Source organism: Poecile atricapillus, chromosome 3, assembly GCF_030490865.1.
Source record: "Poecile atricapillus isolate bPoeAtr1 chromosome 3, bPoeAtr1.hap1, whole genome shotgun sequence".
NCBI lineage: Eukaryota > Metazoa > Chordata > Aves > Passeriformes > Paridae > Poecile > Poecile atricapillus.
Window position 1 is genome coordinate 92,484,084 of NC_081251.1, and position 24,608 is coordinate 92,508,691.

A 24,608-nucleotide genomic window follows, 5' to 3' on the forward strand; every position below is an offset into this window, starting at 1 on the left:
CATAAATTATCTCTCGATTTCAAGAGATTCATCCCGATAAATTAGAAATTTATAACCCCTACATAACTTATTCACAGATTAATGTTGAAAACTCAAGCATCATATATAATCAAAACAGTATTTAAAAGCATATGGCAAGAAATTTATGGGATGTTAATGTACTTCGCATTTCAGTTATTTACAAATACGACTGGAGTATTTTGCAAATTACTGTTTTTATCTCAGATTTTTAGGTTCTGAATTATATTTTCAGAATTGTATTTTTTCTCTTCGAAATTATATTTTTCATCAATAAGTTATGGAACAATCTGATATTTCATTTGTATACCAAATGGCAGATACTAAAAAAAAGTTAGGTTCATGTTGAAAAATGAGGCTTTTTTCACTTACTACAAATTAGTGTTTTTCTGGAAAAAAAAAAAAGAAAAGAAAAGAAAGAATAAAACCCCAACCCCCCTATTTTTTTACTAATATCTACATTTAGCATAAATGCACATAACAGCTCTTTTACAACCTCCAGCAATTTTCAGTCCCCAATGATACATTTCATTCTTTACGTTAAGCAATACATGTTTATATCTAACTCAAAAAAGTCACATCAAATAATCACAAGTGCTCTTAAGCTTAAATTGACTTACAACCAAGAATTACTTTTGACATAATAAAAAAGAAATACAGCCATATCTTCCAGATGAGAAGATACATTATTTTTTTTCCAGATGAACAGTCTCAATCACTTGGATACAGCTTAATTCCCAGAAACGACTGATAAGAGCAGGAGAGTATCAGATAATACTAAGCAGCTAACCGGATATTAATAAATGCCTCACATAAATAGATATTTCACGTGCCAAAAAACCCCACAATCTTAAACAGTTGCAGAAATTGAGCAGGCTATGTTAGTAAGAAAAAATGCCCTATACCATCTACTTACTAGCATGCTTATCTGCAAGCATTATAAGGCTGTTAGAAATATCTCTTCGCCTGTAAAAACAAACCACTTTTGCTTCCACGTTCCCATTGGCAGTCTACAAAAGAAAGGGAAAATCAAGTCAGAATGTATCCTTCCTCAGCTGACTAATACAAATTAAACGCTCTCTGCTTGGAGTGCTCCCTCATATCAGTAGTTCTCACATGATCAGTCAAGCTGAAATCAACAGAATTACTCCAATAAATAGAAACTTCTTGAGAGAGGCCAGTAGCAATTTCAGACCAGAGGATTAACTACAATTATTGAGTGCTTAGAATTTATATTGCATTCAGGTGTTCAGAGGTGCAATGCCAGTATCATGCTAACAGAAGAATCCTTCAGAAATGCTAGAATCTTGTGAATGTTTCTTTGCAATCCAGCTTTAGACAGAAATGTATATTTCAAAGTACAGTGGCATTTTTTCAGAATCTCATTTAATGTAACACTTATTGAAAAAGTCCTCTTAAAAGTCTTTTGAAAGGTTTATTCGAAAAAGTCACAAAAGCTTCTAAAATAAAAGAGCTATTTAATTGCTTTCATGACTCATTATGGGGACCATGATCTTCTATAAAGAATTTACTAATATTTGAAGAATATTTGTATCCTGCTCCTTGAAGGCTACAAAAGTACTTTTTTTTACCTTGAGTTACTTATGTAATACTAAAAAGTACAATGTTTTGATTAAGTTTCTTACAAAAAAATTGTCCCTGGGAGAACAATAATCAAAGCATTTCATTACATATTTACACAACATCTCTATATTTTCTCAATACTTTTAAAACATGAAAGCAAACCATTCATATTTAAGATGTCTGGACTAAAACCTCCAACCTCTCTTTAAGAAAAAAAAAATCCATCCATGACTTCCTTTTACCCTGCACAAGCAAGATTAAATTACAGCAGTGCAGTTTAAATATAACAAGCATTACCTTCAATATATAATTGGAATCATGTGAATTAATGTGAATAAAAAAATTTATTCTCCAATAAAAGTGAAAAATTATTTGCCATGCACAAGTTCAGTAGATGTTATGTTGTACAGCACTAACAGTTAATGTGGTTGATGTCTGCTATGGCGTAGTGTTATGTTTCATTAACAAGAAGAAAACCACTTGCAGGTCACCAATTTTTTAATTTACTTTCTATCCACTAGGAAAAAAATATCTTAATCATTACTTACATCATGATGGGCATTTTGACAATTTACTTTTGATGTAGTGCATCAGTAAGCTTTAATACTGCTTGAGGGAAAAGTAAAAAAAAATAATACATATAGAAACTCCACACTATTCTTAGTAGGGCAAGAGTAAAGAAAAATAATCATGTTTTCCCCAAAATGACAGTCAATAGAGCCTCCATTTTTTAGGAAAACACACTCAGGATAGACAGAGAACACAGCCTGTACTTTATTCAAAAGCCCATTCTTCATTTACAGCTGTCAATAGGCAGAGCAATAAACAGCCACAGAAGTCACATATTCTGTTATTTGATCACTGCAAAGTCTCACTCGTACCTTCCAGCTCTTTAGACATCTATCTAAAAGCAGACACATTACATGATGGCTGTCATTCCAGATGGATTCACAGTGTCATCGTCAGCCAAAGAATTAAATTCATTCATTTCTCCAAGAATTCATAGAATTCGTTAGAAAATTTTTTGCAGCAGAGTAATCCTGTTCACTAGGAATGAAAAACTGGGTGTTTGCTTAGGTAACAGGGCAGAATCACAGGGTATCACACAACAAGTCCTCAGCAACCAGAAAACCCTACCACAGTAGAAATCTTAAGGGATGGAAATAATTCTCAGGTTTTAACAAGCACACTGACTGTCGACAAAAGTTAAGAAAGAATCTTAGATATTTGTACCTTGTTTAGTTCTTCAATTCTCCTAATGAGATATGGATTGCTGGAAGAATTTTCAAAATATACATAATCTGCAAGGAAAAAGGGGAAAGTCACTGAAATACCAAAAATTATGTAAAGACATATCATTATTAGTGTAAAAAATTTTTCTAAACCTAGAAGCTTTCAAAGGGCTTCATAAATGTTGGGACAGTGATGGATTTCTATGCTAAGATTTAATATAATTTGTTCCTAAATTCTGCTTATAACTACACTACACCTGTTTTAACAACAATGCTGGAAAAAAAGTAAAATGCTTTGTGTTGAAGCTTACGCTGTAATCCAGTAATCCATACACTTCATAAATCTGGATAGAGAAGACCAACTTCTCACAATCGATTAGGGAAGGTTTAAGAACTGAGCACTTCAGTGAGTTTCTACATTATGGAGATTAACGTTTCTGTAAGAGATGACACTTCATATTTATTATCAGGTGCTGTGGCAGTACGGTTGTTCCAATGAGTAATGCATGTTTTATGGTACTCGCTCTTGTTGTTATCTCTGTCCAGTAAGATGCAAACCATATGAAGCAGGAATTGTCATGAGCTTAGCAAGGATCTTGCAGGACAAAGTCTCTTCCAGCATCATTAATATAAAAATACTTTCATAGAGTGTATGGAAAACAGAGTGTATGAGTAAATACTCATATCCTGAAAACTGCTCCCATGTAACATACAAAGAACTGACATGCAGAGGATTTCATTCCATAGCTTTCTGCAAACTTGTTTTTGTCCAGTGAAAAAGTACCCAAGGAATGTCAACCACACTTTAAATTTGGTATTGGACTTCTGCACCATGCAAACTTTATTTTTAAAAACTGGACGAGAAACTATAACCATATATAAAAGTCTTCTGCAACGCTTTGACACTACAATACAATGAAAAGGAACTTCATGTAGCTCTAATGAAAGAATATGATCTCTGGATAGTGTTCACGATTGCTTATTAAGATTACAACGAAAAAAAAGAAAATTGATGACCTAAGAGGTAAACCCTACCCACTACCCGCTCAGAGAAAGATTACTTTCATGAGTAAAGGCCGATGGGACTACAATCTAAATGCCCTAATGAGGGAGCATGCAAATGGAAGATTTGCGGCTCTATCAGCATATTTCAAAACATTAGCAGAAAGGGATTCAAACTACTATCACCCCTCATTTCCACGTATCTTTCCTCTCAGCTCTGGCTGTTGAGAAAGCAGGACAGAGCGATTTTTGAGCATCCAGTACTGCACACCTAACTTGAGCAGTGCACCTGAGCCACAGCACTGGGCACACTGTCACGTTCGTTCCCTCCGTGAGGGAGCGAAAGTTATCCGTGTCATTTTCGACAGGCTCGGAGTGGGAACACAAACGTTTGTCGTGTTTTTCACCGCCTAAATGCCCTCTTCACCCCCGCCCTTCGCCAAGCAGTCACGTATCAGGGCGCTGCTCAGGGGTCACGGCGGCAAGCAAGGGAAGCTGACAGAAATCCCCCGGTTACACTGCCGGATTAATTATTTATCCCCGGCAGACCAAGGAAGGCGCGGAGAAACTCCGCCGTGCGAGCGAGGGAGGGCGCGGGGGCAGGCAGGGGAGCGGCGCGGAGGGAAGCGCCCCCCGGGGTGGGTTCGGGCTGCCCGTGCGCCCCGCCCCGCACCGCACCGCGCCGGCAGGGCCCGCCAGGCCGCGCCGGGGCCGGCCCGGCGCGGGGGCGCACGGACGGGCAGCCGGCCCCTCGCTCGCCCCGCGGGGCCCGCCGGCCTCTCCGCCGCTCTCCGGGGAAGGAGGCGAGGCGCGAAGGGCGGCCGTGCCCGGCCAGCGCGGGGGCTGGAAGCCGGCGGCGCCGTTCCCCCCTTCCCCGCGGAGGGCGGCGCTGCCCTTCTCCTCCTCGGCGGCGGGGGCCGGGCTCCCACCCGGCGCACTGGGCTGGCGGGGGAGGAACCTGCGTCCTCCCCCTCCGCCCCGCGGAGGGCCCGGCGACCCTTTGCCGGACCGGCTGCCGCCTCCCGCCGCCCGCCCGGGCCCGGCCGCCCCGCTCGGGACTGCGCCAGCCCGAGGCGCTGGGGCTCCGCTCCTCGCCCCGGCGCGGCGCGCACGGCCCGCGGCCCGGCGGGGGCCCCCGGCCGTGCGCGGGGGGCTCCGGGCGGGCGCTGCCGCGTCCCCACATACCTCCCACTCGGTACATGTTGGCCGCCATGTCTGCGCTCTGCGCCGCCCTCCTCCTCCTCCTCCTCCTGCCGCCTCTGCCGGGCCGGGCTGGGCAAGGAGGGAGCGGCTCCCGCCGCCGCCCCCCCGCGCCGCGCTCGCCCCCACCCCGCGCCGCCACCCCTCCCCGCCCGGGCGCAGGACACAGCGCCCCACGGGGCCGCCGCCGCCGCTTCCGGAGCCGCCGGCGGGGAAAGGGTTAAACGGGCGCCCCCGCCGCTCCCCCCGCGCACCGGCCCCGGGGCGGGTCGCGGGCAGGGCCCGGCCGCAGGTGGGGTGGGGCGGCAGGGCCGGGCGGTGCCGGGGGAGGTGCGGGTGCGCGGCCACGCTCCCCGCCGTGCCCGAAGCGCGCCACGTTTTGCGGGCTCCCGCCGCTTTGTCCCTCTCCTCTCCGGCCCTCTCCGGACTTGGGGTTCTTTTGGTGTTTGCCTCTTCCCCGGGACGGCCGAAGGATTTCTCCTCTTTGGCGGCTCTGAGCAGTATCCCAGAAAAAAGTTTTGTTTCTTGCGCAGCACCTGTTGGTGATGGGTTTGGTGGCCCCTTTGTTCGCCTCTGGAGCGCGGTCCCGTCGGAGGCTCCGGCGCCCCCAGCCCGCCCCAGGCACGGTGCCTCTCGGAGCTCTCCGCCGTCCGCAGGAGGCAGCTTGCCCGCAACAGGCAGCAGAAAACATCTACGACAAAATAAAGATAAATCTAGCAGCTCGTCTCGCAGGCAGGAAGCATCTAAAGAGATGCTTTCGAATCATCCGATGAGAAAAATGCTTCAAAAACATCAATACTGATGGAACACGAAGCCATTTCCCCCCGTTTATACAAAGTTTACACCATAAGAAACAATCCATACGCTTTACAAACAAATCGGTCCTGCTGTGGCATGCTTCCTTGAGAGAGAAATGTTTGTTATCATCTTCCTGCGATGAAGGGGATAATTTATTATTTGTTTTATGTCCTGGATATTTACACGTTCAGCTCGAGCATTACCAAGCTAAAATTTCACTTCATCCTGAGCTGCAGGAAAATGTGTTGATTAGAAGGAGGATCTTCCCTGGTGTTTCAAACGATTATATCCTGTCTTTCCTTTCTCCTCTAAGCAAATCTGGGACTATTAAGATTTTTGTCTACTTCTAGGACACACTTTTAATTTCTCAAGTGACTACAACTTTGTGTCAAAATGGCAACGGAGAAGCAAATTTCTGAAACACATGTAACAGGCATATGATACAGTGATTTATTCTTTTTTTAAAAAGCAGCACATTCAAGCATCGAAAGGAAAAAAGGGGAATTTTTCTCTGTTGAACATCTGTGTGAGCTGAAAACAAAGTCAGCAGAAACTCCTTGGGAAGTACCAATTCTATCGAGCTGGGTATTTCCAGAGGCACAATAACATGACCCTACCAGAGACCTGAGGTGTTATTTTTATTCTCTTGGTTTACTGCTTGGGCAAATTAAACAGGTTAAACTTCCGAGGCAAAAGAACACTTAATTCAAATAGTTGGTTTGTCATAGCCATTGCCAATTAAACAAAATGCCTCTGAGCTCTTGTCCTCATTTTAAGTCTGCACTTGGGCATTAGGGGGATTCCCCACACTAGGAGGTTTACAGTATCCCTCACCCAGCAAGGACTGGACTTGGAAAGAAACAGCCCGTTGCTTCCAGCTGCTGAAGGCAAGGCCTGTGGAGGAGGAAGGCAGCTCCTGAAGATACAGAACGTGAGAGCACAGCCCAGGAAAGCCCATGGTCCCAGCCTGTCCTTTCAGGTAGACAGCCTGAAAGTCATAGTAGGAAAACCACCCTTACTTAGGGCTGCCAGACTGAGGCTGCATCACGGACCAGATAAACAGAGAAAAAGTGACGTTTAAATACCTTAGTACCGAATCACTGGGCCTCATTGTTCGCAGTAACACGGCTCACACAGCCGGCACCAACACAGCCGGAGGTGTACAGTGTGTGCAAGGTCACTGCTTTGGGAGTGGGCATAGCCAGCTCATGGATACAGAGTAGCAGCACTGGAAGTACATTTTACTTTAGTGTAACATATACAAAAGCCTGGATACAGTTTATTTTCAGTGCTCTCTCAGTGTACAGAATGGGAAAAATTAAAGTTATGTAAACGTCTTCATTTTTCTAGATTAAATAGAATGGGAAACGCTCGTTTCAACTATAAGATTGTTAAGAAAAAAAACCCAAAACAAAACAGATCAGAGCCTTGTCTTAACCTAGTATATGAACTGTGTTTAGCCATAGACTGAAACAACTTGTGCTGTTCAAAAGAAACCACATTTCTCTGGCAACTACATTTAAGATGCAAACAGATTATTCCTGTTAGAGACATGGGTTACCTGAGAGCTTCATTTTACAATTTTCTTCATTGTGCCTCCCTGAGCAGCCCATCATTCCTCCTCATGGTCCTCCAAAGAAAAGCCAAGAAGGAAAGAATGGAGTATTAAAAGGATTATTTTAAAGCACAGACTAGTTCCATGGTCCAGGATGGCCAACTGTCCCTGTGGTGAGCTAGATCAGCAGTCCTGAAAGAGATGGACATCAGGCACTGGGAGAAGAGATGACTGAGGATCTTTCAGGGTATTCCCAACACAGTGTCTATTGACTTATCCAGGGTGCACCCTCTTTATTGGCTTTTTCACCTTAGCCTCATCAGACACACCTAAATCATGTCTATTACATATCTATAAGGTAGACTGGAGCTATACAATTTTCTTAATGTATTTAAAAGAACACTATTATGATTCTTTTTTTCCATTAGAGCTGGTACAAAACATTTCATCTTTTCTTCATAGCAAATTTAAGGCTTCTTTCTTACATGTGGAATTGGGTGGACAAAGTTAATGAGAATCTGCTATCAGAGAATTTTATTCCTGAATTTTCATTTTTCAAATTGAATTTTCTCATTTTCCACTCTTGCAGAGCCAAGATGAAAGTTTTAAAAAGTTCTGATAATTTTATCATTTCATGAAGTCATAGAATAAAAGAACTTCCATTGCAGCTGTCATACAGCATCTTGTTTTGTGTCCATAGAATTTAATTTCCAAGTTTTCTGATTTTGAGTTTCCTTATTTACGAAGAGTCTGAATTTAAACAACACTAACCTCACTATCAAAACATGTCCAACCTATAAGCTTCCTCACAAAAGATACCAGAACTGAAGACAAGTCTTCCTAAATTACTTGATTGTTAATTATTATACTGACCGTCAAGAGAACTAAAGTAAAATATCTTGATAGAGGTGTGTATTTCAGATTGAAATACTTCAGGATCTTACAGGTAGGAACATCTTAGTGAAATCAACAAAAATATTGAAGAAGGAGTCACTTGAACCTTCATAAAAAGTGTTCATCTTCCTGCAGAGGTTTCACAGAGACTCACCCTTGTGCCAAAGCAATAGAAAGGAAAAGGCATTTCCCATCCTTGGCCCATACCTATGGGACCCTTAAGGGATTGTTGGTTTGTTGTTTTTGGGTTTTTTTTGCACAGGTAATTTTGAAGCACAGGAAACATTCAGTTGTTCAAGTTTATGAGTTTACACAAAAGAAATCCAGCTCCTTTGCTAGTAAAACTTTCCTAAAACTAATAAAGTGGCTCCATGAACATAATCCATGCAGAGTTAAACAAATTACAAAGGACTTCACAAATGATCAATTCTTATCAGCTTAAACTGCTACACTGAGAGTAAATCACCACCACGGAGGACTTGGGTAGTGTATGGACTCATCCTGTTACTCTAAAATAAAATGTAGTCTGTACAAAGTCACTTTGCTCTCGTGTGAGCAAACATGCCAGCTAACCCAGTCCACATTAATCAGACTGACTTACAGGCAGTTAAAAGTATAGGCACTTTTTTTTTTTTTTACCAACAAATATACACACCATATCTTACAAAACCTCATTAATGAATTTATAGCAGAGACAGAATTCATATAGGTGTCACTTAATTAGTCACAAAACAAAAATATTTTTCCACATCAATACTCACATATATAACTACCATTTTGCAACATACATTATATAAGGTGTGAGGGGTTTTGTTTACAGAAATACAAAATTCAGTCTTTATTATCACAAGCAATAGAAACTTTTAGCTGCCTCTACAAAACAGAAACTAGGTGCAGTTTGTAAGAGATGCTTTCACACCAACTTCTGTATAAATCAGAAAAAAATCCCCAAACCTCTCAAAAGAGCAAATCATCTGCTCTTGGCATCAGAAATAACATTGGCTTTTTATTGACTCTGAGTCAGATCTCTCAAGAGACTCTTAGTTAAATTTGTCACTATTTTCATTAAATATGATTTAAACAATAGCTTAAAGCTAACTGCTGAATTACTAGTAGTCTGCAGATTTAGATGTTGAATTCAAATCTTAAAGTTGTAAGAATTCCACTAAATCAATGTGCCAGATTAAAATGCTGCTTATGGTTGGCAACAAGTTATTAATTGAGAGGGTAGTTTAAAACAGATCTTAGGTAATGGTTTTTCAATAAGTATCATAGTGTTACATAGATTGTTGCTATAGCATACCAAATGCCACTTTTTTGACACCACACAGAATTTCATTTCCTATAAATCATACAATTGAATCAAGGTGTAACCTTTTTATTGTTTGGGGATTTTTGTGCAAAATAAGTTAGATCTGACGTCTTGTTATGACTGAATTTGCCTTATTGAAAACCAGTCCGTTGTAATGGAAAAATTACTTTAGGTTTGAGAGAGGGATAGTAAAGTAGGGTTTGTTATTAATCTTCTACTAAAGCCTAGATATATTTCTTCCACTCCAGAGGCATAACTCTCAGTTTTTGATAATAATCTCAGTAACAGAGTAAATATCTTATATTTCTGATGAGATTTAAAAAGAAAAAATAGGATTTACCAATCTAGAGCTTCTGTTATTAGAGTTACCAATTTACTTTCCAGTCCACATCTTAATGGAGAAAAAGCCTGCAGCTCTAGGATTCAGTTTTGTACCCCATTCTGTTTGCCAGTTTTAGACAACCCTTATGTCTAGTTTCTGTTCAAGTCCATGCAAATTTTTTTGTAGACTCCAGTGGAGCTAAAGCAATACCATTATGTAGCTTTTTTATCTTTGACACAAGCAAGGTTGCAAATGAGAGCACTTGGAAGCACACTGGAGCATTGCACACAGCTGCAGCGCTCTAAAATGAAGCCATTTTGGACTTCAACACAATACTGGATAGATATTAAACACTCCAGAGTAAATTTACTCTTTATCTTTCCCTTTCTTTCAACTGATCTGTTTTTCGTGCTTAACACCTGCTAAAAAGCTGTGAAAGGTGCTTAATGACACCTATTTAAGTAGAGTACAGTACATTCATCTGAGCAGAATTAATTTAAGTCAAGGACTCAGCATCTGTTCAGTTCAGTTTTCTGGAGCTAGAATGATCTCAGGCAAGCAACACCAAAGTGCGACTTATTGAAATGTACCCTCAGTGCCTTCCTGCGTCTCTCAAGATTGCCTGGTGTTTACATTACAGATGCATTTGATCTGAAATTTTCAGGTACCAGTTCTACCTCTAGTTTTGAAAATCAGAACAATTTCCTTATGCAGGTAGCAGGTCTCCAGCTCAGTGCAGTGAGAAGACTATCACTCACTGTTCTGTTGGTAAGAGGAACTTCACTTCTAAATTCAGGCTGGATGACTCTCAAGGACATCACCTTCCTCTTAAATAAAGGGCATCATGCCTGCTTACACACAGTGAATTTAACTTTGTGTTCAAGCGACCTTTATTTCTAGCAACAGGTGGTATGGCAGAGGTCAGCTTGCCTGCACAATGAACAGGTGTCTGCCTAGATGACTTACTTCCAAAAACCACTCTCGGGAATGGCAACAAAGAGCAGTAGCTCTGAGCACAACAGCAGTACTTCTGGTATTTCAAAAAGTATTGGCATTGCATTTAATTAAGTGCTCTTCTACCTAGAGACAATCAAATACCAGCCTCAAGCCAGTGAGGTTCATGAAGTATTTTCTCAGGATGAGTGGAAAGAACAAGGAACATACCTCTCCATGGGTAGATTATTGCAGGTAGAGTTAGTACACCAGGCAATAGGTGGCAACACAAGAAATACTGCAAGAACTAGAGGATCCCTAGTTGCAAAGCTGGCATGGATTTTATTGTTGTTTAGAATTATTTTGTTTGTTTTAAAACAGCTATGTTTTGCTTGGCAAGAAGAAACAAACAGCTTGAAAACCCCCTTCCCCACAGTACACAATGGGCTGATGGAGAACACTTGTACATTCAGAATACTCTGAGTATTACCCCAATACAGCAAGAAAACAGGAGATATTACATACTTCCTATATCAATGACCCTAACTGCTATGTCCTGCAAGTAAGTTCTTTAATAATGGCTGTTTGAGCCAAACTTAACTGTTTGTACCAAATAGGCAAAAAAAAAAAAAATATCCCCTGAATATATTACCTGCTTCTGAAATATCCATATTCAGTAAAAATCCCCGCACTATTGCAATGGAGTATCTTTTTTGTCAAAAAGGCAAATACCAACTCTACTATCTGAAGATCTGTCATTTCCATGCTCATTCTGACAAGTTTTGCTTTCTCTCTGGCAGACTGAAGATTTTTGACTCTACAGTCCTTACACCCATTTATCAGATGAGCCTGTCACTGTTTTTTAACGTCTGCAACTAAGCCCTTTTGCAGCTACAGCTAGGAATGAAAACCTGTAAAATATGGATACCCAAGATTAACAGTCTGAAAGTACCTGAGTTTTAATATTCTACAATATTTTCTAGTATACAAAAGAATATTTTACACCCTTGCAAGCAAGTTGGTTTCATCATTCATATTTCAATAAGAACAAAAAACAGGGTGCTTCAGTTCTCCTTATAAAGCTCCTTTGGGATGCAAGGGTACAACACACAGCTGAGACTAACAAACACAGAGAGGCAAAAGTTAATGTTTTCATTCCCCTGTCTTCCTCAAAGCTATCTAACCAACCACTCTGATATAGGGAATCAGTAATGAGGAGAACTGTTAGAGGAAAACACAAATTCCTGCTCTTCAAGATGAATATGACTAAATAAGTATCTTTTACAGTATGCTCTTTGAAAAAAATTAGATTCCTTTATCCAGTGGTTCTGCCATGCAACTCTGAAAATATTTCAGGGTCCATCCTGTAAGTCCTGCTTTGGGACAAAATTCAAAAATTCCTAAAAAGAGACATGTGACAGACGGAAGAAATCATGGACTCTCATGCATACAGTATGCTTGGTTTCCTTTTCTTCTAAACAGAGGAATTATCTATACTGCAATAACCCCTTCTTATACTGGTACAGCTACTTCCCCTCGAGGTATATGTAAAAGTTGTTAAATTAATGGATATGTGCAGCAATAACAAAACAAAACCACTGGATCCCCTGAAAAACCAACCTACATACCCCATTTAAAAAAAAAAAAAAAACGCAACCAAGAAAACCCACTCCAAAATTGGTCAACAAGATATCCAGGACTATTTTCACTGAAGCCAGTTCCTGAACTTCACCAGAATAACCCCCAGCAGCCAAATCAAAGTACAAACATATGAGTATGTGAAATCCCAGAAGACATCACAGAGAAAATAAACACCGCTCATACTGCTAAATCACAAATACACTGAGACAGAAGCAACCTGTTCACGTGTGTTTCTCAGATCTTCCTTCAGGAGTTCTGGACTTCTTTCTAAATGGATACTCATATCCCAGTGAGGCCTGGCTGGGTCCATAAATAAACCATGATCAACACCCAAGCCCATGACTGGAGATCACAGTTCTAACAGATGCTGAATGTCATCTACTTTCATGGACATCAACCAGATGATAAAGAACACACAATACAGGTAGAAGGCCCTCCTACTTTTCCATGCTGGAAAGTACTCACACAGGAAGTACTCACACTGTATAAGCTCTCCTAATAATTGTTTATAACATCAGTTCCATAGGGACTGCTCCATTAAACCAATTGAAAATAATACAGCATGACAGGGTGGGGAAAGTTGCAATAAAAATATGTGACACTATTACAGCCATAGTGACTGTCAAGCCTTTCAGGATATAACATTTTTAATTAATTTTTTAAGACGATTTCATGTTGTTATTGGAGTCCTCTTCAGCAGTTGTCCAACATTTTGCAATGAGAAAGTTTATTTATGATTGTTTAAGGAATATCTTCTTCTGAACATGAGCCACTGCATGTTTTGCTGTGATCACTTTCTGCTGAGAAAAGAAAATAATAAATGACTGAATATAGCATAACGATCTGTTGCAGTGGGGGAAGCAGGAGGAGAAGGTGTCTGGGCAGGGGCATAGTGTTGCCTTGTATAGGCTGGAATCCATGGGTTTTGAATCTGACATTTTACCTGAGCTCTTACTTTGCTCTTTAGCAAGCCTGATGTAGTCTGTAAAGCACTGAGTATCTTAAGATTATGTTAGTTCTATCTTTAAAATTTGAAGAGTCATACCACTTGATAGTAATCATGACTTAAAAGGGACCAGTCCTTTTGAGAGGCCTTTTACACACTCATACATCAAAATATCAACTTGTAGTTCAAGTTCCTCTTTTTCTTTATAGGACAAACTCTGCTGATCAGTATCATTCTTTTTCACATACAGATTTCTTTGATGAAAGCATCACAAGGACTGAAAGCAATATTTTATGTAGTATTAGTCCTTAACAAATTCAAAAACTTTTCTGAATGGAACACACAGTTCAAGAAATTTTTCAGGGATAAGCTATTCCCTACAAACATTTGGAAACACTGTTCTCTTGCACAAAATTATTTCCCCAATAAAGAGAACAAAAGTAACTATAGGTCTTCATGATCTTTCTAGAATTGTGTATCCACCTTCTGTTGGAGTCTGCTGTTCTAAATAGCAAAAGACAATGCTGCTTTTTCAGACACGCCAATCTTCCAATCCCCCACAAATGCAAAACTTCAAGGCACAGAGAATCCATCATATCACCATTCACAATTCTGAAATTTTCTCCATTGATACGTCCATTACCAGCCCCTGTTGCAAGGTTCATAACTCAGCAGTAAAAGTTCATGCTAGGCTGAAATTTGTCCTGTGAGGCTTAGGGAACCCAAGAGATATTTTCGTTTTTGCTACAGAATCACTTCTCTATTGTAGGAGACAGAGAGGGTTGCTTTTACATCAGCAAAATAATCAAAGAATCTAATGTCTACACTTGTAACAAGCAATTTGTCCATGAGAAATAATTATTCTCTTACTCACAAAATGTCTCTTGAGCCAGTTGACCTAAAAGGTCACAATTTCCGCAACAAAGATTCCTTTCAATGGAATTTATCTCCTGAATTCATTAAATACAAATACTGGCATAGTAGACAGACCATCAGTATTAGCAATGCAACTATGTTACTTTATTTGCCTACAGAGACTCAGAAATACTGATCCATTGTTAACTCTGTCACATCTCTGTAAATTCAGAATAACTCTATTGGCATGATTGAGTTCATCCGCTGGAATCACACTCTATGGGAAGGCAAAAGAACTTGGTTACATAATTACAAAATTCAGCAGTAGGTTGAATCTTTTAGGACCCAATCCCATGAAAGGAAGACTGTGCATCTCCGTTCTACCCTAGTATGGGCTAGGAAACCATAAGATTCAGATTGGTAACTGGTCTGCCAGGCCTCTCTGGCACATTGGGAGGAGGAATACAGGGATACTTCAACATGCTCACTCCCACAAAGCCACCGAGAAGTGCAGGGTTAGAAATTAAGCTCCCCAGGCTTGTCTTCCTGTCAGCTTTCAAGGATTGCTCCTCGGGAGATAACAGAAGCGTAAGAGACTGCAAAAATCAGCTGTGTGAGCAGACAATCCAGCTGCACATATGGCTGAGTATTTTTCATGTTCTATGAAGCCACTGAAACGCCGAATTTGAAAGATGAGGAGGTTGTAAGGAATATTTTCCAAATAATCTCTGCAAATAATGAGAGCACCAGGCTCTGGCACATCCTTAATTTCTGCTGGCACCCAGACCATGGAAACTGCACACATCATAAAATGGGTGACCACAGCCCATGCTGAGTGGGGAACTCCTCACCATTCTCTTTTTAGGAAAAGATTCTTGGTGATAAGAGAGAAGGAGAGAGGATGAATGTATGACTAAATGAGAAGAATGCTCACAAACATTTCCTAGTACAGCTCCTGGAAGAGAGAAGCACAGGATTTCAGTCCAATGTCTTTATCAGTGTTTAGGGGCTTTAATTATTTTTAATTGGGTTTTTGAATTTTTTTTTTAATTTTTAAACTTATTTAATTTTTAGTTGGTTTTTTTAAAATTAATTTTAATTAATTTTTATTTTTAAAATTTTTTAATTTTTTGTTTTTGTTTGGTTTTTTTTTTGCTTTTAGTTCTATTTTGTGTTTTGGTTTTTTAAAAAGCTTATTTTCCTTATTCTTCTCTTGAAAAACAAAGTAGTTTTTAATATATGAATTACAAAACAAGTTAGGAAGAAGACACAGAAAATCAGTGATATAAATTGGTGAAGTAAAAGATCTCCAAATTAAAGATATAACTACAGGAGGAAAGCAATCAAACAAACTGCAGTGCAAACATGAGATGTTGGTTCCTAGTTTGAAGTCTGTTTTGCAGCACAAATATTTAAACAGATTAAATTTCTAAAAAAGAGAGAAGAGAAAGAAACACATTCAGACGTGCTGAGGGAAAAATGTGTTAATAATTTGATAACAATACTCTTCAGAAAAATAGGAAAACAGCACGATCTTTAGGCTATGTTTTGAAGTATTCAGCACAATACAACATAATAAACAAATAAATAAATAATAATAGAAAATAAATTCAAACCTCCAAACAGAAAGAAGTTCCTACAGCTGAATGCTGTAGTGTAAGGGCAGAGACTTGCTGCTAAGGGGTTGGAGTCTTCTGAAACAAGCCTCTGTGCTATTTACTATAATTTCCCACTTTTGAGAGTGGGAAATGAATATCTTATTCATTGAAGTGCAACACAGAGCAATGACTCTCACTAAACCATGCTAAGCTTTTCTAAAGAGATGTCTACAAATTTTTCCTTGCTATGATTATAAGATTACTGATGTCTCCTGCTTTGCTTGTGCAATAGTTAAATAAAAAATAAAATAAGAAGAAACACAAAACAAACTCGCATGGATCAAAGGAAATCACAATTTAGAATCTGCAATGAGCAATCTATGTAATTCTGGCTCCTACAAGGGCACATCTATAAACCTGCCTGGGCAGGTTAACATGCAAAAACCCAAATTTACCAAAAATCTTTATCAGAATAAGTTTGCATGGCTCTGCAGACAATATTACCAATTTGTTTCCTAGCCATCATTTCCAGAAAAGATCTGTTTTGTCATCACTGTTGTGACGTTTAGTTTTTTCTTCTCTCTCAAGGCTAAAGTCAGCCCTGAGTGGATGGCAAAGATGTGCCAAAGTCACTCCAGCCTCAGCAGCTCAGTTTCACAGTTTATCACCATGGGAAGCAGGGAAATTAGGGGGCGACTACTTAGCTAATGCCGGTTGATTAGCTTTACATCCTGCAGGTACATCAGCAGCCAAGCCAGAGGTAGTGGCCATTACAGCAATGCAGGTGGTCGTTTTCAGCCTGACACAACTGGTTTTGAGCACTGCAGAGTACACCAGCAGCACTCCCCAAAACACCATGTGATGGCTCTTTTTCAGCAGCAATTTCATTAGAAATTTGGCACATATATAGAAGGATACCAGAGGCAAACTGCTCCTTCTCCAAATCCCACTCCTCTCTCCCCAAAGAGAGGGTGTAGAATTTACCTTCCTCTCCTGTAATTAGCAGGAAATTAGTCAATATATTGCAGCTTTCCACAAAACAATTCAGAATCTGTGACTTTAGTGACATGACTTAAAATGTGGGGGCAGGTCAGTATGTAGGTAGGATCTGCAGTTGCCAGCAGAGAAACAAAAGTGTGTTGAAATAGGCAAAACTACATGTTAAAAAAATTAACAATGAAATCGGTACTTGCACAAAATGAAGCTGCAGTAACTTATACCAGAGAACAATACAGCATAAAAACTGTACACAAATGAATATTTTCACAGTGTGAAATAAATAAAAATATGTTCTCATGTAGTTGTTTTAATCTTGAGACAGATTCTCAAATATTTCACTAGCTTGTCTAAAAGGTGCTCAATCTACCAGATCAATTGCAAGGATTTGTACCTGATCCAGACCATCAGTGGTTACATCTTGAAGTCATAATTGAAAAACACCCTTATGAGGGACACTATTCCTTCATGAAATGAAGGCAGAGAAAGTCAGACTCGTTCTGGCGATGAGACATTTCTAGCTGTGTGCTCACTTTAACTTCCAACTCTGGGACATAATCCAGTTTCTTGCATTATTTAGGAACGAGTCACTCAATGCAAATGGTGAGAAGTTACTGCTCCTGAAAGCAGATACTAACTTGCACCAGTGAACTTGGGGAGCATCTACGTAATTTGTTCAGATATTGATGGTGATTATGTTGGCACCCGGGGAGACCTGTCTACAATTGCCTACCTGCAACCCAGTTTGTAACCTATTTGCTGGAAGCCAGAGTCCTCTCCAATATTTTGCAGATAAATTACAGAAAGTAGTGAGGGATCTTTAGCTTATTTCTGGCCAGCCGCGAGGAGCAAGCAGCCATGTAATGTCCTGTGCTGCGAGCTCAGGACAGAGTGGCTTCATTGGCTCTCCTGGAACTGTAATCAAGCCATGCTCCACTTGTTCCCGAAGCTCTGATAACAGGAAGGTTTTAACAGCTCACTGCACTGCGGAGCCAGGTCTGCCTGTGTCCTGAAAAAGGGTAACAGCCCCCTGCAGGCTCTCTAAAGCTACAAGAGGCTGAGGAAAAAAGGTATTTCATAAAGATATCTGTTCTCATTTTCTCTAAGAATCCAAGGATTTACACTAAGAGTTTATTAATTTTAAGGGAATGAGTATTTGACTGCAGATTTCGTACTTTTAAGAACCTGAGCATCCTCTTTGAGTTCTAAATAGTCATTCAAATATTTATCTAAGTTAGCAAGCTTGATCATTTTCACAAACTAGTATAGTCAACAGGAAGAGTTTCTGGGGCCTCTGAAAGAACGTGTGATGAAAAAGATGAATAATTCTTTTTAGAAATAAATGTCCCCATGTAAGGAGTAAAATCTTCTCTAAATTATGCAGGAGATTATGTTCTGGAGCTGGAAGTTAAAGTGATCACACTATTATCTCCATTACACAGCTAGAAATACTGAATTTTGTATGCCTGAGTGTTAAGCAAGACCTAATTCCACATCACTTATTGTAGTTTGGTACAATCAAGTGGACAGTAGTTAACAATGCTGCATTTGTGAAGAGCAGAAGAATGAAATATTTCCCCTATTCATAATAAAAAAAAGAAACAGTTTTTAAAAATACTTTATTTAACTTTATTTCCTCTGAAGTGTGACGTTTAGAGCAGCATAATAGCAAGACAGAGTTTCTAACTCTCCTCTCCTTCCACTAAAACTTTAGATACCTAAAATGAAGAAGTATAGCATTTCTCACTAAGGAATAAAAGAAATTAATGAGCATTTCCAGAAATTTCACTTTAGAATATTTTTTCCACAGACCCAGTAAAACCCTACTTGTGAGACACTAACTTAGTGTGATTACATCTCACCTAATTAAACCTCCAGGCTTATCACCTCCTTTAAATAAGCAGTCAGAGCAGAGAGTTGTTTTCGATGGCTCTGCAGCAGTTTCTAGCAATGGGATTTCGGTGTCCCAGCTGCCTGAATTCCCTTCCCAAAGGCCATGAGTGACTCACCAGGACACCTGACTGAGACCCAACCAACACAACTTCCAAGCTTCTGATCCTGTGCTTCAAAGAGGCTTAACAGATGCTGAGGGCTCAGTTCAGTTACCTAACTGTGGCATGAAGTGTCCCCTGTATGGCATGCTGGACATCCACAGGGGCTGTCAGTCAGGACAAAAAAGGCTCATGCACTACTGGAGCAGCAGGTGGAGAATAAGGTAAATCAAAGAATCATGGAATCACTTTGGTTTGAAAAGACCTCTTAGGTGATTGAGCGCAACCACGACCCCAGCACTGACAACCATGTCACTAAGTGTCCCTAAGTGCCACATCTACACCTCTTTTCAATACCTCTGTGGATGGTGATTCAACCACTTCCCTGGGCAGTCTTTCCAATAATTAGCATCCCTTCTGGTAAAGTATCCTAATATGCAACCTAAACATTCCCTGGTTTTAGGGGACAATGCTGGGGACATTTTCTCTTGCCCTCTAGCTAGTTACTAGGCAGAAAATGGAGGGTACCTCAAAAGGCATTAACTCCTGTACGGTTAGGTAAGTGAACTCAACTCATGGCCTTGCTGAGGATGCAAGTGGAAAAAACATCCCAAACCACAAAAATAATAATAATTTAAAAAAAGCACAACAGTAGCTCTTTATGTTAGCTAGTGAAAAAAAAAAAAAAAAAAAGGTCAATTGTGACAAAATAATGCTTATATACATTTAGCTGGACCTATTCTTCCTATTCTGAGAGCACACTTAGGATTCATCCACATATATGGCTTCTCCAAATCCTGTTATTTCTCTCCATCTTCTCTTCAGGCTGTTTCCCTTCTCCTTGGTAGGAATTTAGAAAAGAATCTCTCTGGTGTGAAAACACATTCCCATGTTCTACTCTCCTGTGAGGATATGTTCATGTCTTTGAATTATCCATCAGCAAGTCTCCTTCTAATCACCTTCCTCAGGCAAGAAATGTCCTTTCTGGGCTTTGTGTCTGCCTGCCTGGAGTTCAGATGTAACAAACTGGTTTATTCTCCCAGTTAGTAACCATCTCTGCCCAAAAGGGTTTGTTTGATTCAGTGATTATGGAAAATGTAATAATCTTCATAATTAGCCCAGGATCAGGGACAAAAAGTTTTGCTGTGAGTTTCTCAATATGAAGGTGAAGAAAAACAGAGAAGGCAGTTGACTCTCACATTAAAAAAAAAATCACAATCCGACCCAAAAATACATCAAGTCTCCAGTATCAAATCGTAATTGTTCACAGTCAAATTTCCCAAACTGTTATCACGTTTCATGAAGTTAGTCTCATTATAAATGTCAACTACAGATTGTATTCTGTGCACATGTATATATATGTGAATACCCAGTTCCCTACTAAATGTCATTCATCCATTTTTAGAAACACTTATATTCAAAATTATTCAGATTTTTATAAATGCCTCAGTGACAAGGGAACTTGTACACTTATGTCAGGTGCCACTGACAATCTTGCATCTGTCATTAGACTGTTTGTTTGGTAATTATATGTGGCAAAAGGCTCATCTCCTGAAAGGTTTTCTACATAGCCCACAAACCAGACTAAAGTAGAGGGGCTTTGGTGCAGAGAAGCGAGATATTTAAAAAAAAAAAAAAAAAAAAATCTATTTGAAACCATTTTTTCCCTAGCCCTAAAAGAAAGTTAAATGCACACCATAGTCCATCTGTGCATGCAGAACCTTTTGAAGGATTTTTTCTGTTCTTTATATATTGCCTTTCCAAATAATGAAGAGAGAGATGGCTAAATGTGACAATATGCTTATTACCACAAAGATTGGGGTTTTCCCCCCACAATTTTACATGTTATATACTATATACTCTCTAGCCAGGAAGATTTTTTGTTCTGTGTTTACAAGTCTATCATCATGGCAACCTGCTCCACAACTAGAGTTCCTACATGTTGTAGTCATAAAAATAATCAAGATTCCTGACAAGACAGCCCACTAAAAGCCAATTTTGCTTGCATTGAAGTCAACAGCATTCAGTAGCTACCTCAGTAGGAACAGAATCTCATCCTGAGTTATGAAAAATGCCTTCCATCAAAATATACCGCTTTGTTCACATACAGAATGCAAGTAAAGACTCTCTTCTATAAAAGCAAGCTTAGAGCTGCACTCAGAACACAGAGCAATGGCCTCAGCATGGAGCCATAAAGATTTAGAAGCTGTAGAAAATATTTCAAGTTCATTAAATACCCCTAGGATGCAATAGCACAGTGCAAGCCATGAAAATAAATGTTGACATAAAAAAAGCTAGTTTTACATAATTACTATTAATTGTTAAGTTCCTCCTGGGCAGCAAAGGATAACAACTATAACACCAGGAAAAATGTAATTGCTTCAATTCAGCATCCCAGCAGTATATCCAGAACCTAAAAACTCAAACCAAACCAAGAAAAAACCAATATTACAACCACCTGAACACAACTACTTGAAAGAGGTCTTTATTATATTTTAGATCATTAGCCTGCTAAGTCCTCTGAAAGTTTGCCTTTATGCCTCATACTTTTTTAACATATAGGGTGAATACTCTTTATTAATTTCTATGATGACCTCAATTTATTTGCTCACCTGTTTTGGTTTTTTCACCAATTATGTACCATTTTTCAAATCAGGACAGATAGAATTTTCAAACACACTTTTTTTGTTACAGAATTGCCTTTAAGATCTTTCTCTTAATATATTACTTAATGTTTTGCTTATGGTCACACGAAGTTGTCAGTGTTTTGACTCTTCATTCTATTTCTTTCAATTTCTTGGGACATTCAGTCACAAAATTAAACACCACTACCACCAAAAAAAAAAAATAGTTTACATGCAGTGAAGTCTCCTCAAAAATTAGGCAGCTCTAGTTCAACAACAAATCTGCTATTTCACAACTCCAGTGGGGTAACCAATCTTAAAAGTCAAGAAATGAGATTTTTTTTTTTTTTTTCACTCAAAACCTGCAAATTCTGTCTAAAATCTGAGGTTTTGTACCAGGAAAATTGCTGGTCCTGTTCTGAGAATAAGTACTTTACAGTTATTGACACCAGCTCACTAGGACAAATCCCAATTGGAAGTCAGCAGTTATAACTAAGATAACTAGAGCTGAACATGTCAAACTACAGAGGAAAAGAAAACATCACTGTTCCCAGGTTAGCTTTGCTTATATTGAATATTTGACAGTGTAATTCTGAAGGAGGAAACCATTGTATTCTATATTTAAAAGAAACTGAAAACCAGAAACAGGAATAGGCATTAATTAACTCACAATGCTCATCAAGCAATGCACTTTAAAGATAAAGTCTTGTCAGGCCAGCACTTTACCTGTTCTGCCAGTCAGCTTCTTAACACAGCACACAAAGCTTTGTTCCTCTTGAAATAATTGCTAGAACATACACTCTAACCAATATTTCAATACAGTTAGTAAATGTGTGTCTTCAAGCTGTGTTATTTGTACTTTGCTCTTTTCCTCTGCAAGCTCCCTATGAGGGCTGGTTAGAACATATGGAGCAGGAAGCCTGACAAATTGCAAAGTCAAAAGCACCTGAGTAACTCATTAGCACTGTCAGAGTTCTAGTCAGGTTTTGCTGTTTAATTTTTTAAGCAGATTTTCTAGTGATCGTCCTGAAAGAATGAAATACAGAAGATATCCATCAAAGAGGGGAGAAGTTTAGTGTTCACTGCTTATAAAATTAACAAAGAGAAAAATACATTAACTGTACCGGGGAAGTGGTTGAGTCACCAGCCATCCCTGGAGGTATTTAAAATATGTGTAGATGTGGTGCTTATGCTGGGACATGGTTTAGTGGTGAACTTGGCAGCGTGGGGTTAATCGTAGAACTCGATGATCTTAAAGGTCTTTTCCGAGGGAAATGATTTGATGGTTCTATGAACGCAGCTGCTGGAAGGAAAAACCTTTCCAGCTATATGAAAACAGACATCAGCATGACTAAGCAAACATCATGAATGACCTTACTGTGCCACAACACGCTGGTGTGTGTATTTGACAGCATTTTGGAGTTTGCGTGGTTTTCTTGAGAAAACCGGGAAACAAACAGGGAACAATGACTAACCGCGCCCTCTCGTGGTCGCACTGTACAGCAGCCAGAGATCGCGGGATTCTCTCCGTGGGAAAAGAGACATTTATTAGAGTCTCTCGAAAAGTATATTTTAGAGGATGACAAATAGGCTTAAAAATAGTAGCTTTTAATATCATTCTAATTTTTTTTTAAAAACACAATTTTTACTATACAATTAGACGACTATTCATTAATTTTGATACGCCTAAATGTGCCTTAGAAATCTCAGCTGATAAAGTAATATAGCAACAAGAACAGCCCATAAAGTGCATATATCTAGAGCAGCAAAACTGCGATGGGAAAACACTGGTTTAACCTGAATGCCCTTTTAAAGACACAACACCTGAGTGACAAATCTTTGGCATTGGTTTGGAAAAGCTATGCTTGCCCTTTCTCCTGATTACTTGTAAGCATCTCATTGAAAGGGAGAGCTGTGTCTTGCCTGCTTTTAGCCCAAGATATTCCAGATGTTAATGAGCCTAGAAAATACCTCCGTTTGGAGAACTGTCATATTCGGGTAAAAAAAAGAAAAGAAAAAAACCCGTCAGTAAAGGAAATTAACTCCCTGAACTCGATGCAGCCAAATTAAATCAAAGCTTTAGAGTGCAGACAGGGTCGTAGCGGCTAATAATTGCTTTAATCTTGAGAGCAGGGGCAGGACATAGGAACACAGGAAGCTGCAGGAGCAGAGACCTGAGACCAGGATGGGCAGAAGCAGGGAAGAAGACTGCCTATTACACCTGGCTCTTCCCTGATGTCCATGCACTATCTGAGGAGGAAAAGGAGAAGAGTCTCCCTGTCCAGATGTGCACGGCAGAGGGCCGGGACGGATGGGCTGCGGCCACCGCTGCCCGCCGCCGCCCTGCCCTTACCGGGCACCGGGGCCGCCCGCCTCCCCGGCAGGCACACAAACGAGCCGGGAAAGACAGGCGCTGGCCATCGGCTGCCGCGGACAAGGAGCGAGCTGCATCGCTCTCAAATCCTTCACTTCGAGCTTTTCTTGGGGGGGGGAAACGCCCACAAAGTGTTACTTGCTTTTAGTGGACAACTTCGAGCAAGCGCCGCTTGGCGGGGCGGACAGCGAGGCTGGCGGGCCCCCGCGCTGCGCCCAAACCCTCTGCCGGGAGGGGTCCCCGGAGGGCGGGGGGCAGCGAGAGCCCTGCTCCGCTCCATGTGCGCGGGCGGGGGAAGAGGCGTGTCCCCACCCCGCCGTCGCCGCGCCGCCCCTCGCTCGCCTGCCAGCCGGCACCGGCACCGGCGGAGCTTGGCGGAGCGGCGCCGGACGCGGAGCTCCCTGGCCCTGCCATGCCCGCGGCCGCGTCCCGCCTCCCGCCCCGGCGGGGCCCCGCGGAGGCGTCCGCCCGCCGGCGCTGAGCCGCGCCCGCACCTGCGAGCGGCATCGCCCCGCTCCGCTCCTGCGCGGCCGCTGGGGCGCCCGCGGCGGCGTCTCTCCCGCTGTCCCTCCCCCCCTGCCTCGCTCCCCGCCCGCTGCCCGCCCCGTCGCCGAGCGGGAGCCGCCAGCGGTGCGCGCAGAGCCGGAGCCGGGGCAGCCGCTGCCGCCCGCGCTGCCCCCCGCCTCGCCCCCCTGCCCTGCCCGCCGTTCCCCTCCTCCGTCCCGCCCAAGCC

At 41.0% G+C, this 24,608-nt stretch overlaps 1 protein-coding gene across 1 annotated transcript in view; it reads right to left on the reverse strand.

Annotated features, from left to right (window-relative positions):
• Nucleotides 1-5,146, reverse strand: part of MTA3 (metastasis associated 1 family member 3) — a 133,322-nt gene extending 128,176 nt beyond the window's left edge. The window contains exons 1-3 of the mRNA XM_058834568.1: nucleotides 5,022-5,146; nucleotides 2,836-2,903; nucleotides 935-1,028 (exon numbers count right to left, since the gene is read on the reverse strand). Of these exons, the coding sequence (XP_058690551.1) occupies nucleotides 935-1,028; nucleotides 2,836-2,903; nucleotides 5,022-5,049 (190 nt within the window). The 5' untranslated portion in view covers nucleotides 5,050-5,146. The remainder of the gene's footprint in view (nucleotides 1-934; nucleotides 1,029-2,835; nucleotides 2,904-5,021) is intronic.
• Nucleotides 5,147-24,608: the final 19,462 nt, after the last annotated feature.